Genomic DNA, 18,972 nt, shown 5'->3' with positions numbered 1-18,972 from the left:
GGCAATTGGGGGAGTTTGGGAGATCGAAGGTCAAAGTTCAAAAAACTTCGAATCGAAGTAGATAGAAGGCGCTATTTCTTCGATTGTACAATTCGAAGTAGGCCGAATACGGACCACTTCGACCCCCAAAAAACTTCGACCTCAATTAGGTTGGTCTTTTTGAATTCAATTCGAAACTCGACCCTTGATAAATATGCCCCTAAAAGTAGGGATGCACCAAATCCACTATTTTGGATTCGGCCGAACCCCCGAATTCTTTGCGAAAGATTCGGCCGAATACCAAACCGAATCCTAATTTAACTTCCTTGTTTTCCCTCCCCACCCCTAATTTGCATATGCAAATTTGTATTGGGTTCAGATGGGCAGAAGGATTCAGCTGAATCCGAATCCTGCTGAAAAAGGCTGAATTCTGGATTCGGTGCATCCCTAATTAAAAGTTACCTATATCATGTTTATTGTTGTTTGCTAAGAGGTCTGTTTTGTAAGTAATTGTTAGTTGAAGTTCCTAAACCTTACTGTCCCATCTCAGCCTGTCAGTTAAAGTCTCTAATGCTAACGGACTTCTGCTGCACAAGTATGGCAGCCCCAGTGTCGGAAAAACCCGGTGGGCCCCGTCCCCTCATGGGCCCCCGCCAGGCCAGACCCCTCTTCTGATAAAGGAATGCCACAAAAAATATTTTCTTTCGGCGCCTCGCAGTGCCGTCTGCACATGGGCGCCGCCGTTCACGCTTGCGCACCGGTTGCGCATTCATGTGTGCGGCCTAATCTGCTCCTCACAGTAGGGGGGCCGGAGGGGGCCCTGGAAAGCAATCCTGGTGGGCTCCGGGCTCCCCAGGCCGACCCTGGTCAGCCCCCTCATAGAGTAACATGGGGAGTCAGAAGGGTAATGTAAAATCATTGTGCAAATACTTTATGGCAAAATTATAAGTAGCAAACAAAGCCAATATTATAATAGATGTCAAAATGGTTTAATTCTGGTGTCAGTATCTCTTTAAGTGATATTATCACCACCACCGATGTCCTTTACTGTATAAAATATGTAATTCACTGCAGTGTAAGATCCTTAAAATGTGAGAGGTTAATAGAGAAAAACAACTTAATAATATTGGAAATTAGTTTGTCCCATTGCTCCCAGTGCCTGACACAAACATTGCTCTCACCATTTTGAAATATGGCAGATTATAAGCATCACCTCTGGGGCACCCTTGCAAACCAAACATTTCAGAAAGCTGCTCAGCAATGAGAACATTGTCAAACATGTCATTAATCTCATGTCATTAAATTGTATGATTTGATTATTTTTCTCCCAGAGACAAAATTAAACACAAACTAAAGAAAATGAATAAAGAACAGCTGATTTGTCTGATTTTTGTAAACACACACACACATACATTTTTATACACACACGTTTTGTTAATGTAAAAATGACACAAGGCTTTATTGTCAGGGCTAAAGTTGAAATGTTAACTCCTCCCACCTCTAAAAGATGGAGCCTGGAGCCAGTTAAAGAATGTTCTTTGAATCTGATAACTGAGCATGACATACCATACTGTATATACCTACGTTGGGAAACTGTAGGATTCAAACAAATGGAAATATAATAGGGTTGCCACCTTTGCTGATGGCTAAACCCGAACGCAGGGTGCGGCCAGTTTTTGCCCAAAAACCCCACAAAAGTCGGATTTTCTGGCTAAACCCAGCACAGATCAAAAACACTTTAAATTGGGATAGGTGCCTCCACCATGACTTATACAGGACCTTGAGAAGGGGGTTTTGTTTTTCTAAAAAATCTAATTGTATAAGTGGAAAAAAACAAAAATTTGAGATTTTAACATTCACTTTTATTAAATAACCCCCAAAATGTAAAATACATGATCATATAGCTGCTTTTTGAGCCAGAAGCAAGAGGGAAAAATTCCTTCCTGACCCCAATGGCAAGTGGAAATTGGCCTTTGTTTTTTTCTTTTTATAGTTTTTTTTAAATTATTTGCCTTCTTCTTCTGACTCGTTCCAACTTTCAAATTGGGGTCACTGACCCCATCTAAAAATGAATGTTCTGTAAGGCTACAAATGTATTGTTATTGCTACTTTTTATTACTCATCTTTCTATTCAGGCCTCTATTATTCATATTGCTGTCTCTTATTCAAATCAATGCATGGTTGCTAGGGTAATTTTTACTCGACCGTTGATAAATATGCCATTACAAAACCTAGTGAAATCAGGGAAATGTATAATGTATAAAATAAAGGTGGGACCACAAACAAACAACAATGTAAAATAAGGGAAAACTTAAAATTGATGTTTTACTGTAGTTCCTTTATAACATAATGTTGATGCTATTAAACAAATTCTTTTGTTTATCTCAATTCAGTTATTAGTTAACATAATCTTTAGCCAATAGGAATACTTCCTGTGCACCTGGAAATAACATGGTGATGTCATAATAACCAGGCCCTGTTGCTATGGCAATGGCAGTATGTCACAATTACCTAAGCAGCTTGTTGATCTCACCACCTGAAAAGTATCAGTTGCAGATTAGCCACCGATAGGATTGCATCCCAATTCTTTGGTGCTAATAAGTGACTATTTAATCATTACCTAATTTCAACATCGGTAAGTACATAGATATTTCTAAGCTGTCTACATTACTTTATTGCTAATTAGCTGGTTAATTACCAATTACTAAGAGTTATTTCATATACAATACAAATAATTTTACACTGTGAGTAGATTAGAAATTGACATAATTATATGTAATATCCACACTTACAAAGATGATTTTTTTTGTTTAATGACGTATTTATTAGTATTTTGGAAACATAGATCTATTTTTACCAAGAAAATATTATTAAAAGGTTCATGTTCAATTTCATATTCTAAACTCATTGTGATGTCATAATCAGGCTTTGTTGCTATGGCAATGGCATTATGTCACAATTACCTAAGCAGCCTGCTGACCTCACCACCTGAAAAGTATCAGTTGCTGATTAGCCACCGATCAGGTTGCATCACAATTCTTTGGTGCTAATTAGCGACTATTTAAGCATAACCTAATTTCAACATCAGTAAGTACATAGACATTTCTAAGCTGACTACATTACTTTATTGCTAATTAGCTGGTTAATTACCAATAACCAATACAATACAAATAATTATGCACTAAGGGGCAGATTTATCAAAGGTCGAGGTGAATTTTCAAATGAAAAAAAATCGAATTTGAAGCTATTTTTTATTCGATTCGAATTTGCAAGAATGAAAAAATTTGAATATCGAAATTTATCATGTCTGTCTCTTTAAACATTAGACTTCGACCATTGGCCATCTAAAACCTGCCAAACAAACCTGCTGTTTTAGCCTATGGGGGACCTCCTAGAACCTATTTGGAGTCAATTGGTGTACTTTGAAAAATCAAAGTTTTTTTGGGGAAAAAACTTAGAATCGAATTTGATTAAATGCACTATTCCTTTGATTTGTATGATTCGAGTTTGGCTGAATATGGATCAATTTGAGCGACAACTGACCAAAAAAAAGTTTTAACTTAATTTCGGTTGGTCTTTTTGAATTTTGAAGTTTTTTCTATTTGAAATTCGACCCTTGATAAATCTGCCCCTATGGGCAGATCTATCAAGGGTCAAATTTCGAGTTTATTGGAGTTTCTAAAAGCTTCCATCCACTTGAAATTTGAAAAAAAAGACCAATCAAATTTATTTAAAAAATCTAATTTTTTAAAAATGTGTGAATAGGATTGAGCTGCAAATTAAAAAGTCCACCAAATTAATCCAAATTGATTGTAGGAGGTCCTCCATAGGCTAAAACACCAATTTGGCAGGTTTTAGATGGCAAATAGTCTAATTTGAATTCTTAAAGGGACAGTACATGATAAATTTCAAAATTCAAATTTTGATTTTTTTTTTCAAAATTCAAATCGAATTTGTACTATTTCCTAGTTGAATTACACTAAAATAAACTCAAAATTTTAATTTTCAATTTGACCCTTGATAAATCTGCCCCTAAGAGTAGATTAGAAAGCAACTTAATTATATGTAATACCCACACTTAAAAAGATTATTTGTTTTGTTTAATGATGTATTTATTAGTATTTTAGAAACATAGTTCTATTTTTCCAAATAAAAAATGTTCATGTTCAATTTGATATCCTAAACTCATTGTGATGTCATAATAATTAGGCTTTGTTGCAATGGCAATGGCATTATGTCACAATTACCTAAGCAGCCTGCTGACCTCACCACCTGAATCGTATCAGTTGCTGATTAGCCACCGATCAGGTTGCATCGCGACTCTTTGGTGCTAATAAGCGACTATTTAAGCATAACCTAATTTCAACATCAGTAAGTACATGGACATTTCTAAGCTGCCTACATTACTTTTTAGCTGGTTAATTACCAATTACTAAGAGTTTTTTCATATACAATACAAATAATTTTACACTGTGAGTAGATTAGAAAATCGACTTAATTATATGTAATATGCACACTTACACTTTTTTTTTGTTTAATGACGTATTTATTAGTATTTTAGAAATAAAATATTAAAAGGTTCATGTTTAATTTGATATCATTAAACTCTGTTTTTCTTTTCTCATTTAAGATTTATCAAAATGAGTGAAAGAATTTGAAAAATCTTCAGAAACATATTTAGACGAAAGAACAAGGTAAGACTAAAATATTAGTATTATTTAGGGACCAGGGACATTTACAAGGGTACAGCCACCATGATGGGCTCATAGAGACTTGTCCCTATTCCTCTATGTAAATGATAAAGATTTATTTAAAGGAAGAAACGCAATGCACAACATTCATTTAGCTTTCACTACACACCAATAGACTGTTATTCATTCTAATTCAACTCAATTGTACAGAAATAAATCTGTATATATTTAGTCTTTGACCCATAAATGTACAATGTTTGAATTCAAAAAGACCAACCGAAATTAAGTCAAAGTTTTTTTTGGTCAGTTTTTGCTCAAATAGGTCCTTATTCAATTAGAAACATACGAATCAAAGGAATAGCGCATTTGATCGAATTCAATTTTAAGTTTTTCCCCAAAAACTTTGCTTTTTCAAAGTCCACCAATTGACTCCAAATAGGTTCTAGGAGGTCCCCCATAGGCTAAAACAGGAATTAGCCAGGTTTTAGATGGCAAATGGTGGAAGTCGAATTTTTAATTTTTTTCAAATTCGAATTGAATTTGGACTATTCCCTAGTCAAAGTACACAAAAAATAGCTTGAAATTTAAATTTTTTTCATTCAAAAATTCACCTCGACCTGCCCCTTAGTGTAATTTGACTAGGGAATAGTCCAAATTCGATTTAAATTTTAAAAAAAATTTAATTTTGAAATTTATCATGTTCTGTCCCTTAAAGAATCCTAATTCAACTATTCGCCATCTAAAACCTGCAGAATTCGTGTTTTAGGCTATGGAGGACCTCCTACAATCAATTTGTATTTTAGTAGACTTTTTGAAATTGTTTTTTTTTTCTTGGTGAAAACATTCAAATGGAATTCGATCAAATTTTCTTTTAATAAGTTGCGATTGGTCATTTCCCCCCCCGCTATTTAGAGTTTATGGGAGTTGATGGGAGTTTTTAGAAGCTCCCATAAACTCAAACTTTGACCCTTAATAAATCTGCCCCTTTTAGTTTAGGATTTTATTTAATTTTTTGCCTTTTTCTCTTCTTCATTTATTAAGGACAACATTGAAATTCAAGAAAAAGAAACATCACTGAGCCCAGAACCTACAGTTGAGAAAGCTCCAGGTAAGGAATCTATAGATTTATATATTTTTATTTTAGAGATGCACCGAATCCACTTTTTTGAATTCGGCCGAACCCCCGAAACCATTGCAAAAGATTCGGCCGAATACCGAACTGAATCTGAACCCTAATTTGCATATGCAAATTAGGGGTGGGGAGGGGAAAACATGTTTTACTTCCTTGTTTTCTGACAAAAAATCACGCAATTTCCCTCCCGCCCCTAATTTGCATATGCAAATTAGGGTTTGGATTCGGTTCGGCTGGGCAGAAGGATTTGGCCGAATCCTGGCCGAATCCCGAACTGAATCCTGGATTCGGTGCATCCCTAATTTATTTCTATTATGTAAACTATATTTTACTCTTTTCATAACAGTATTCACTTTCTGTCCTGCTGTATCTATTAATTCCTATAAATAAAGATATTTTTATTCTCTATCTTACATTATAGAAGGAACCAGGAAGCCTGGAAAGCTCAGAAAACTAAGAAAGAGAATTTCAAGACTCTTTGGATGTAGGAAGAAGGTAGGGGTGAAAACTTCTAGGGAATGGGAACATAAATCATCTGCCAATCACAAGCCCGTACACAATTCCAGGGCAGAATCTGATTGGCATTTTCATTTATTGGAGCTCAGTGCTTTAGTAGTTGGTATTTAGCCCTTGAGCCAATACTGTTTGTGGGAGTCTTTAAGTCATAAGAGCAACACAATATACAAATACAATATACAATATACAATATTCAAATTGCAATAATTGATTAATTGTGACTTTCGCTTGTCTCTTCCATAGCAATGCAGTAGCAATTTTTCAGATGAACCAGAATTTCCCCAAGAAGATGTGGAAGAAGCAGTTACTCCAGGTAAAGATTTTTAAGGAAAAATAAAGAGTAAATATGATCACAACCCTGCCTAAAACATTGTGTATCCCTAGATGCTTAATTTCCAGCTCAGTGCATCTAAATACATCACTCACATGCAAAATAATTCTAAATACACTCTAATATAAGGGATTGCGCTGTTCTAGGCAGTGATAGTTATGTCCTTATATACATATTTCCTACTGTAGTATTAGAACCCCCTTACTAAAAACCAACAGCGATTGTAGTCTTTTAACAAAGGCTCTTGGTCTCACCCAATCGGGATATATATGGTGGCGGAAACAAATAATTGGTATTGGAACAGTCACAGAACCCAATATTCTCAATGTTTGTAAGAACACATTCTGTAATATTAGTATGGTTGATATTATATATATATATATTTGTTGTTGTTTTCACAGTTCCTTCCCTGGAAGAGGAAGATATTGAAATCATTAAGCTTGATGACAGTCAAAGATGGATGGAGGATGAGCAAGAGCTCTTTAGACCGCTCACTCCAGGTAAGATTAGTAAAGAATTGGAATCTCTGATCATGAGCCCATTTATGTACATGGCAAAGTTACCATGACCTGGTAGCACATCAAATACCTGGAACTAAATCAAGTCCTGCTCTGTCTGTAAATCCCTTTAGGCCAATATCCATTTGCCCAATCATTTTATCTGTACAGTTTCTAATGATGTTTGGTACTAAATAATGATCTATTTATTTTTATTCCCCAGCTCTTTTTAGGAGACAGTGCTGGATGGAAAATGTAGATCCTGCCTGGAACCCACTGGTGAGTTTTATGTTTGAGAAGGATAAAAACTATGGTTTTATTCTGCTCATAAATTATGTACTGCTTGCCTTTATTTTAGTTTGTTTTATTTTCTCCTTAACATTATCTTTGTTTACTTGCCTTCACTATAGGACTATAGCACAGATATTGCCTCTATACCTGTTTGCTACCAGGAAGATGACTATATTGAAGTCATTTCACTTGATGACACTGAAAGCGAGGAGATCGAGATTGAAGTACTTAGTCCCATCACTCCAGGTAATGTTTATAAAGAAGAGGAGGTTAGGATTAGAGGGCAAATATGATCATAATCATATTTATGTAAATACATCATTTAATATGTAGAGTTTCTAATGGTGTTTGGTACAAACTGATGACTTATAGTTGTCTTTTTCTCTAGCTTCTTTTAGAAGAAATCACTGGATGCAAAACGAAGATCCTGCTTGGAACCTGCTGGTGAGTTTGGTGTTTGGGAAGGATAATAAGACGCTGTTTTATTATTCCCATGGTATTGAGTAAATGTGCTTCTTGCATTCATTGCAATTTTATTTTCTCCATTAATGCTTACTGTTATCTTTTTTTATTTGCCCTTGCTATAGGTCTCTAGTAACAACGTAGCATCTATACTTGTTTTCTATGAGGATGATATTGAAGTCATTGTGCTTGATGACAGAGAGTGGATCAAGGAAGAGAAAGAAATAATTAGACCGGCTTTTAGGAGACAGTGCTGGATAGAAAATGAAGATCCTGCTTGTAACCCACTGGTGAGTTTTGTGTTTGAGAAGGATGATAAAGGAGATAAGAATGGAATAATATCCATGAGAATTTAATTTTGTCTAAATAATAATGATATTAGATCACATAAAAGAACCAGGCTGCTATTGTCTTTATACTGGTCAGGGAACTGCAATGTTGGGCATAGAGAGCATTATCTGTAATTCATTAATAAACTATATTGGATTATTGTTGTACTGACTCCATAACTTGGTACTTATAAGCGGATCATATACTATGAACAATGGTTTTATTATTCTCATGGTATTAAAACTGTATATTTGTTGCATTCATTTTAGTTTTATTTTCTCCTTATTTTCTTAACAGTCTCTTTTTTTATTTGCCCTTTCTATAGGTCTGTAGCAACAACATAGAATTTACACCTGTTGTCTACCTGGAAGATGATGAAACTGAAGTCATTTCACTGGATGACATAGAAAGAGAGTGGATCGAGGAAGACATTATTAGACCGATCACTCCAGGTAAAGTTTGTAAGAAACAGGATATTAATGTAAATGGCAGGGGAAGAGCATTTTTAAATGTAAGGTCTTGGCCTTCCCTAAGTAGTAATATGACAGTTATAAAGTTCTATACATATTTCTACTCCAGAGAATGTGGTCTCTTGATCAGAGGGTCTTGGACTGACACTACTTGAAGGCTTGTTTGTTTGTTAAAACTGCTAGTAATATTATAAGCCAGACTTTACCCACAGCAGAAGCCTGTTTTGTTTCTGCAAAGAGTTACCATAGTAGTATCTGGATGAGGCAGCATTATCATTTCCTAATAGCATATTAAATGCCTGGAACTAAAGCAAGTCCTGCTCTGCCTTTAAAACCCTCTAGTCAATAAGAAAGGCTTTTCCTTTGCCCAATCATTTTATCTGTACAGTTCCTAATGGTGTTTGGTACATAGAGATGACCATTATTTGTTTTCCCCCCAGATTATTCAAGGAGAAGTTGCTCAATTGAAAATGAAGATCTTGCTTGGGAGCCACCGGTAAGTTTCCTTTTTGGGAAGGATAAAAGCATTTGTTTCCTCCTGGGGAAATTGCCTTTATACAGGTCTTACAACTGCAAGATAGGGTTAGGATTAGGGTTAGAGTGACACTTAGCTTTGTACAGTGAGTCTCAGTGCTACTTACTACAAACTGAGTCAATACACTCATCACCACAACTCTACTGACACTATATTATTTTTGTACTGACAATAACCTGATACTCATGAAATTGGCTTTATCTTTTCAGTACATTATATACCTTGGTTTTATTAAATAGTGTACTTTTTAGCACTCGGTTCTTAAAATGCTTTTTTCTTTCTCCTGACTACAGAGCTGTAGTAGCAACATCACACCTATGCCTTTTGGCTCCCGGGAAAACGATGAAGTTGTATTATTTAAACTTAACGACAGTCAAAGAAAGTGGATCGAGGAAGAGCACGAGCGAATTAGAATGATCGCTCCAGGTAAAGTTTCTTTAAGAGCAAATATGATCCAAACCCCATTTATAGAAGTGAAATGTAAGAGATGGGTTTGGTCTGGCACCACTCGGGGACTGGTTGGTTGAGAATTGCCAGTAAAAGAATACGTCCAGCACAAATCACGTAATCTGCACAAACAGATCCCATAAATGATCACTATGGATACTGCAGGTGTAACATGTTCTGCCAGCAGCTCAAATGCCTGGAACGTATTTAAATTTCTCAATTGAATGTCAGATTCTTCTATATTCCAATCATTGCATCTGTACATTTCCTAATAGCATTTGGTAGAAACCGATGCTCAGTAGGTAAACTGCTATTTGTTCTTTTTTATTTCAGCTTCTTTTATTCAAAGTTACAGCAATGAACATGAAGTACCTGCCCAAAATGATTCGGTGAGTTTAATGTTTGTAAGGGAAAATCCTAGGCTGTGATACCCAGAAATTACACCTTATACTAAGCTATAGAACTTCTTTCAATAGTGAGGCTTAATGGCACCAAGTGCTACACATACTCTAGTATTCTCTTTATCACATCTATATAAACAATATATATATATTACTAGGGATGCACTATCCACTATTTTGGATTCGGCCGAACCTCTGAATCCTTTGCGAAAGATTCGGCCGAATACCGAACCAAATCCGAATCCTAACTTGCATATGGTGGGAAGGGGAAAACATTTTTTACTTCCTTGTATTGTGACAAAAGTCACACGATTTCCCTCCCACCCCTAATTTGCATATTAGGATTAGGAATTGCAAATTAGGATTCGGATTCAGTTTGGCCTGGCAGAAGGATTCGCCCGAATCCTGCTGAAAAGGGCTGAATCCCGAACCGAATTATGGATTCTGTGCATCCCTATATATTACATTGCCTTACCAAGAAATGGGGACTGGAAGTGATTTGACAGAAGGGTTAGAAACAGATATATTTTTACAATTCTGACAACTTGCATCTTACATTAATGGAAGTCAAATTAAAGAATCATAATGATTAACATTTTATTTTCTCTAAAAACTTTGTATTTTATTTATTCGAACAGGACTCTAATAGGGACGAGATACTCTTCTCAGTGTTTGCTCCGGAGGCAGATGAAAATAAAGAAGAGAGGGCAGAATTTTATTCAGTGAATCGAGATAGAAATGAGGAAGAGAAGATTGAAAATGTAGAAAGGATAGATAGCGAGAGAATAGCTCTGACCCCTCCAGGTGCAGTTTTTTAAAATAAATATTTGTTATGCTGAGTTTTATTCTGCTTTCCAAGCACAATGATAATCACAGTTAGATCCCTATACTAAATATATATTGGGCTCTAGATCTCTATTTCCACAATATATATATATATATATATATATATATATATATATATATATATATATATATATATATATATATATATATATATATTATATATATATATATATATTCACATCACAGACAGAGCAGTTAAACTTTAAGTATATGGAAGGTGCAGGTATAGGATTGGGATCAGCCCCTCCTGGACAGAAGTCCAGTGTAGCCAAGAAACCTACAGACGTTAGGCAGGGGCATAACCTTTAGGCAGGGGTGTAACTAAAGAGGAAGCAGATCCTATGGCTGCAGGCAGTGTCGGACTGGCCCGGCGGGACACCGGGAAAAAACCCGGTGGGCCCCGACCCTCGTGGGCCCCCGCCGGGCCAGGCCCCCTCAACAGATATCTTGTTTTTTGAAATAAAAAAAAAAATCTTCGTCGATGCGCAGTGTGCGCATGCGTGCAGATGCAGCGCCGTGCGCGCGTACACACAGAGGGTGCCACCGTGTGCGCATGCACACTGAAGGGCGCCGCACGGCGCGTTGCAGCAGGGGGACGGGGGCCTGTAGGGGGGCCCTGGACTGGAGTCCCGGTGGGCCCCGGGCCCCCCAGTCCGACCCTGGCTGCAGGGGGGCCAGTAGGTATAGGGGCCCCATGATGCACTAATTAATGATCAATTTCAACATATATTGGTAAAACAGGACAAAATCTGTATATGTTGGGGGCCCTAAGATTAATTTGCTGTGGGGCCCAATACCATCTACAGACTTTTTATTCACACTCACTTCCAAAATATTCTGGTGGTTGCAGCGGCTTCTTTCTGAACCATTTCTTTTTTTTCTTTTACAGGACTTCTAAGCTTTTCTCATCCTGAGAACCAGAGGGTAAGTCTTCATATTTGATATTTTAAAACAAACTTCCAGGAGATTTTATTCTTAAATGACATCATGAGCCTAAATTAATGGTATTCCCTTCTCCTCCCTAGAATACTCGCTTTGATACTACGATCCAAAGGATTGATACTGCCCTGAACCACACAAGGTATGGATATAAGATCTGTCTGTTGCTTTCTTGGTGTCCATTTTGGATGGCATATTGCATCTTGTTGATGGTGGATATATGTTCCATTCTTATTCTTAGTCTAGAACTGTGAAAGTTCTACCAGTGAAACAAACAAAAGAGTTAATCAAGTGTATTTATTTGCTTTCAGGCTTGTGTGCGGAACCCCACCATCGATTGATGACTTTAACATCCAGTCACTTCTTGGTGAGGGATCATATGGAAAGGTGAGTTACTTTGCCTTTAAATACGATAAATCTTTATGAACATACTCAGGGGTTTTACACTTGGATAGTTATTTACTTAAATCCATATTTTTCTGATTACTTAAATAAAAGAGTCCAACCAAACTAGAGTCCTAATTTATTATTGAAAAAGCACAATTTAATTGGACTGGGGAAAAACTTCATTAAATCGAGCAAAACTCGAATCGTGCAATTGGTTCTGGCTTTTTCTTGAAAAGCCCACATTTTTCAGATTGTTGCCTGAAATAGATTTTTGGGCTAATTTCAGTGCAGACCACATAAACTTCTAAATAGGATAGGGACCTCTCCCATTGATTAGATAAAGGTCTGAGATGCCGGATTTTTGGATTCAAACTTTTTGCAGCATTGGACTGCAAAATAAATCCCAAAAATTTGCGTTTTGCACTAAAAAGCCCAACCAACTTTAGTAAATAACCCTCTTGGACTTGAAACACATGAGCAATATATTGCATAACATCCTACTCTAACACTTTTGGCACATTATGGGGGACATCAAAAGTCTGCATAAAGTTCAGTATCCCCTAGTGGCTATAAGTTACTATGGATTACTAGGCCCAGTGCAAACTGTCATTAAATGAACCCCTAAAATACCAGTTTTGCAGATATGCATTACAGACAAGTAATCTACAAGAGCAACTCTTGTTGCTAATTCATTTAATTGTGTGTAAGTTGAAACATGCATTGTGTATAAACGCTGTACTTTTTCATTTCAGGTCTATAAGGCAAACTACAGAAAAACAGGAAGGGCCGTTGCCATTAAGACTATTGAAAGCTTTTATATGGATCAACCTACGGCGTTTGCTGGGTGAGTTATTCTTAAACGAGAACCAAATCCTAAAAATGAATGTGGCTAAAAATGCCATATTTTATATAGTGAACTTATTGCACCAGCCTAAAGTTTCAGCTTGTCAATAGCAGCAATGATCCAGGACTTCAAACTTGTCACAGGGGGTCACCATCTTGGAAAGTGTCTGCGACACTCACATGCTCAGTGGGCTCTGAGCAGCTGTTGAGAAGCTAAGCTTAGGGGTCGTCACTAATTAACCAGCAGAAAATTAGGTTGGTCTGTAATATAAGCTGATGCCACAGGACTGATTATTAAATTCTGATGCTAATTGCACTGGCTTCTGTGCTGCTATGTAGTAATTATCTGTATTAATTTCTAATCAGCCTTATATTGTGACATTTCTATTCTATGTGTACTGTATATTTTGAGTGGGTCCCTAAGCTCAGTAAGTGGCAGCAGCACAGAGCATGTGCAGTGAATCAGCAGAAAAGAAGATGGGTAGCTACTGGGGCATCTTTGGAGACACTTATCTTTACTGCTAAAGGGTTGTGGTTGCCTTGGGCTGATACAGAAGCACAAAACATCATGTACAACATTTCTAGCTACATCTTTAGTTAAGCTTTAGTTCTCCTTTAAAGACTGAATTTAAGGCTTGAAATAATATTATATTTTTCCATAAAAATATATATAATTTGCTGCCCTGTAGTTTTAGACATGTGATGCTTTTAAAATAGGAAAAGGCGTCACATAAATTCATGTTTATTAATTTTGCTGATCACACCATAATTGTCACAGGTGGATTTATATTTGAATTGTATTTGATTCTTAATACAGCTATGGAACTATAAACCACAAACCCATTACTTTGAGTTAATAAATTATATATTGGGGGGGTTACTTTATAAACGGGCCTCCCCGTTAAAAGGCTCTGCCCCAGTCTCAGTTGTAGAACTAGTCCTGTGTATGATTCTCCTGTATTGAAACTGACGTTGTTATTTCTTTGCCAGTGTTCTCCGAGAGCAACGCATCCTGCTATTGGCCAAGAAGGAAAATTGCCACTTCCTTACTAGATTATTCGCCTCTTTCTCTACGGAACATTATATCTGCCTGGCTATGGAGTTTGTAGAAGGGGGAGACTTGGCATCCCATTTGGTCAGAAACGGAATGTCACAGGAGAGAACTAAGTAAGCACCACTGGGAGTTCTAGGGAAGGTGGCAGGTCTTATCCTTATGTTATTCTCACCGTTGTACCTAAATAGCACCATTGCCATTGAGATATCCATAGACAGTGTATGGGAGATTGCTTCTTTCCCACTAGACAAGCTGGAACTTTTTGTACTTCCAGTATTTCCCTGGGAATTAATTCCATAATAAGATCAGTCAACAGGAAAATGCTTTGATCATTCATGGCCCAAGGCAAACTGTCAGCAACATTTTTATAAGAATATCTAGATCCCAAGAAGTAAAACCCAGCCCTCCATTCATTTCAGTGGGAAGAAAGAGTATGGCTGTGCTCTAGAGGATTTTTAGAAAGATTTGCCTACCATTAATATCCCAATCTAGGTGCTCCGTAGGAAGGTGACACAGACAATGACCTGCTGAATATTTACTTCAGGAATAACTGCCATTTGTTGCACTTATAAATTAATTACTCTAATATATTTGTGTTTTTTTGTCTTTACAGATTTTATTCCGCCTGTATTGTACTTGGGCTGCAGTTTTTGCATGATCGGAACATCACCCATAGGTAAGTACTACTGAACGTTACACACAGCGTTGGACTGGGGGTCTGTAATCAACCAGGGCATCCCACACAACCCCCCGGCCACAACCCCTCTCTCCCAGTCTCCTGCCCCAGTCACAACCCCCCTCCCGTGGTCCCTGAGCTCTTTTATGTCTAATCATGATGGAATAGGGGTCAGTAGAGGAGACCAGGGAGTGGCACAAGTAGTGGGTCTGGCTTTGCCCACTGGGTTTTTCCCCCATTGCCCCACAGGTCCAGTCTGACCCTAATTACACAGCCGCATCCCCAAAGTCTTTGACATTTCTGCCTTATTTAGCTTCTTTCTTCTTAATAGAAATGTTTTTATTTAGTTTTATTTTAAAATATTCATTTGTTTTCCTTGCAGGGATTTAAAACTAGAAAATGTATTACTGGATAGAGATGGATACGCCAAAATTACTGACTTTGGCATTAGCAAAGAAGGTAAGATTTCTAGTTATAATTCCATAGCACTAAACTCTATATAGGTGGATTTATTCAATTTGTTCAAACCAAATGGATGAGCAAATGGACACAACAGCGAGTGATGTGTCTGCCTCTGACACACAAACACAACTTTCCGATCACACTCTCATTTTATTTCAAGACTATAAAGGATGTGGCGATGGTATTTCTATGTATGTGTCACTTGTAAGAAAAAAACACATGATTAATTGGAAAACTAATTAATGTGTCCAGTTAATAGAGTAATTTTAAGGCGGAATGAAGGGCAGAGGTAGAACTGCTACTGGAATTTGTACATTTTCCCTGTGTCTTAGTGATGTGTGGCCGTGGCCGATACCCGCGGGTCCCACAGTTCGGGTTGAGTTCAGGCCAACCCCTCACCCCCCCTTTGTGGCTTCCAGCTTTATAGCTGCATGCCTGGTCTCCCTGCCCTGTTTGTGATGTTATTACCGGTGTGGGTGGGTCAATGAAGGGAAGCCTGAAGTCAGACTTGGGTGGTGCGGGTGGTGGAAGGGAAGGGGGCAGCGGATCGGGAAAAAAATGACTCGCACATAACTACTGTATCTGTGTTGGTTTCCTCCCAGTGGTGTAACTAGATATTACTGAGCCCCACAGCAAATTATTTTTAAGGCCTCAAAAATATCTAGAGGTTGATCTATTATACCAATATTTATTGAAATTGTATATAAATTAGAGCCTCATGAGGCCCCTATACCTCCTGGCCCCCCCTGCAGCCACAGGGTCTGCTTCCTCTATAGTTATACCCCGGTTTCCTCAACTTCCCCAAGTTTCTTCCCTCAGTTGAAATGTACCCCCTTACATGCAAGTTCATTGTAACTTAATTGAAACTAGTTTGTGTATCGTGCCTGTGACTCAGGGGCAGAGACCAATAAAAATGATTATCTATGTTCACACTCTATAAATAAAGGAAAATAAATGTAGAAATGATCCAACTTGACTGACTTTTTATTTTCTGCTTCAGGAATGAGTTTTACAGACAGAAGCCAAACTCAATGTGGAACTTTGCCGTATATGGCCCCGGAAATGTTTACACAGTATCCCTACACAAGATCAGTGGACTGGTGGGGATTGGGAGTGTGCATTTATTTAATGCGCCTCAGTCAGGTAAGTGCACTTCAATAGATTCCATGGTGCTTGCCCATAGATTTAGCCCAAGTCGTTTTTTTAAACGTCTACTTATTATTGGGGTTATGGACTTAATCCTAACACACAGGCCCATAAATTATAGCGCCTTGCTATTGTTGCAAGTTAATTCCCTAGAAACCCCTAGTGTTGTTTTTGTCTTGCAGATGCCCTTTACAGGAGATGACGCTGATGAAATTATTCATAACATTGTCTACGAAGAGCCGATATATCCGCCATCCCTAACCCCGGAAATCTACAAAATAATAACACAAGTGAGTTCTAATGTGCAATGTGAGACGGCCCCTTCCATTATCACTCACACCCACACTTATATTTGTCCTTACTGTTAGACACACAGTTTTACATTCTTATTATCAAATTATATTATACTCTTTTCCCCTGATTTCCCTGGAATTCCTGGCCAATTTACTAAGTGGATTAAAACTGCCAAAAATAAGACAATTAGGGGAATTAAAAAATAATCATCCTCAGGGAATCAGGTCTGTGCCATGGAAATGTTTGTACATGCATGGGACCTGTTGTCCAGAATGCTCGGGACCAGGGTTTTCCAGATTCGTTTAAATTGCATCTATCTACTTAAATCAGCCTAACGATCATTTAAAGATAAAATAAACCCAATGGGATTGTTTTGCCACCAATAAAGATTAATTATATCTTAGGTGGGATCAAGTACAAGCTACTGTTTTATTATTGCACAGATGAAGGAAATCATATTTAAAAATTTGGATTATTGGGATAAAATGGAGTCTATGGGAGACGGCCTTTAAATAATTTAAAACTATCTGGATAACAGGTTTCCGGATAACAGACCCCATACTTGTACTGTTATATTATTACAGAGAAAAAAGAAAATCATTAAAAAAAATTAATTTTTGATTAAAATGGAATCTATGTGAGATGGCCTTCCCGTAATTTAAGATTTCTGTATAACAGATGCCATACCTGTTTCTGTTTAGCATTTTATTCTTCCATTAAATAAAATATATGTACAGTTACTATTTCTGAATGTCCAGCCTATAGCAAAGGTCCAACTCATAAATGATTCCCCCTTTGAGGACATTGTGGTGGTCAAGTCCCCAGTTCCATAGGTTACAAATCCCTTTAGATTGGAATGGTCTGGAACCCACTTATAATCTTAACTTGTTGCTAAGACGATGCTGTCTGTGTATTGTTTAACTAGTTTTAATTTGTATGTTATTTCTTTTTTGCAGCTATTGACCAAAACCCCATATCGTCGCCTTGGGTCTGACAAAAATGGTGCTGAGGATGTAAAGAAAAGTGATTTCTTTGAGGTAAGTTGTTTAGGCATCTTGATTAGCCTCCATGTTTGAAGCGATTGATGCAAGTCCCTCTGTTTATGCCTTTTATTTTATATTACTCACATCCTCTATACAGTTTTACTCTGGCCCATCTGGATTTATTTTACTAGCAGAGAATTGCTTGTAATTGCTGTTTTTTTTCTCCTCTTTTCTAGGGATTAGACTGGGAGGCTTTAAAGAAAAAAGAAGTCCAGCCTCCATTTGTTCCTAAAATAAAGGTTCCAGAGATCTGCACTGAAGGAATTCCATTGGAACCACCAGATATTACATTACAGCTGTTAAATGAAACCAAAATGGCCTTAAAGGAATTAGATTATCCAGTATGTTCAGAATCTTCAGAAACGGAAACCTGAAGAAGTATACCTACGGAAAATGGAAGACGGATCTAAGAGATGGATAGAAAAACAGAGCCAGAGTGATGTTCATGAATTATTCCAGTTAAGGACGGACAACTTATGAAGAACATCAAGGGACTTTTACTTGCAACTGTCTAATTCATTGAAAGGAGTGAAGACCAATCTACAAATACCAAATAAAAATGGACGTCTCACGTCACATTTTAAAATACATTTGTTTAAATGAGTATTATTTGTTTGCACAATGTTCCTTATTTTTACGCCATGTTTTCACCATTCTGTGGGCCAAGAGTGTGACTCCTGACCAATAGCATGCTTTCCTTACTTGTTTATATGGTAGTCATAACCACCCAATGGTAGCTAAAACACACTCCCAGCCCACATATAAGTATATACTCCCCAAGTGAGTGAAGTGACACGTCTTGTCAGGTTAGGCATCAGGGGGGACAGGGGGTACAAGTGTCCCAGGAATCTTGCAGGAGACATTTTGTGGACACTGTTGCATTATCTCAGAATCTTGTTTTTGCACCAGAATGGGGGACCTGATGTCCATCCCCATGCCCTGTCTACACAAGTAAATGGTGAAGAGAACAGGGGAATGTGGGGAGAGCAGTGACATCTAGGAAGTGCTGAATGGAAAGTGAAATAATTGTCTGCCCCACCTCTATGCCTAAAGCATAGAGGAGTGGCAGACAATATTTGATTGACAGCTGAGATTTTTAAATGCGCTTACTACAACTATGAATGCTTTAATAAAAAAATAGAAATTGGATTTCATGTTTAATTTGAAAATTACTTTTATTATACAGATTTTTGTATATGG

At 37.3% G+C, this 18,972-nt stretch overlaps 1 protein-coding gene across 1 annotated transcript; it reads left to right on the top strand.

Annotated features, from left to right (window-relative positions):
* Window positions 1–14,486: 14,486 nt before the first annotated feature.
* On the top strand, window positions 14,487–17,829 carry LOC108707471 (serine/threonine-protein kinase N1). The gene is made up of 6 exons (XM_041581253.1): window positions 14,487–14,503; window positions 14,765–14,827; window positions 15,210–15,286; window positions 16,290–16,432; window positions 16,618–16,725; window positions 17,686–17,829. The coding sequence occupies exons 1-6, from the start codon at window positions 14,487–14,489 to the stop codon at window positions 17,803–17,805; spliced, it is 528 nt and encodes a 175-aa protein (XP_041437187.1). The 3' UTR covers window positions 17,806–17,829.
* Window positions 17,830–18,972: the final 1,143 nt, after the last annotated feature.

The sequence above is a fragment of the Xenopus laevis genome, chromosome 2L (genome assembly GCF_017654675.1).
Source record: "Xenopus laevis strain J_2021 chromosome 2L, Xenopus_laevis_v10.1, whole genome shotgun sequence".
Taxonomy (NCBI): domain Eukaryota; kingdom Metazoa; phylum Chordata; class Amphibia; order Anura; family Pipidae; genus Xenopus; species Xenopus laevis.
The sequence above is the reverse complement of the archived record's forward strand: the minus strand, read 5'-3'. Positions and strand labels throughout refer to the sequence as shown.

Coding starts and splice junctions, on each gene's coding strand:
- LOC108707471 (XM_041581253.1), top strand. Junction 14,828..15,209: donor GATCGGAACATCACCCATAG/GTAAGTACTACT, acceptor TTTTCCTTGCAG/GGATTTAAAACTAGAAAATG. Junction 16,433..16,617: donor ATTTAATGCGCCTCAGTCAG/GTAAGTGCACTT, acceptor TTTGTCTTGCAG/ATGCCCTTTACAGGAGATGA.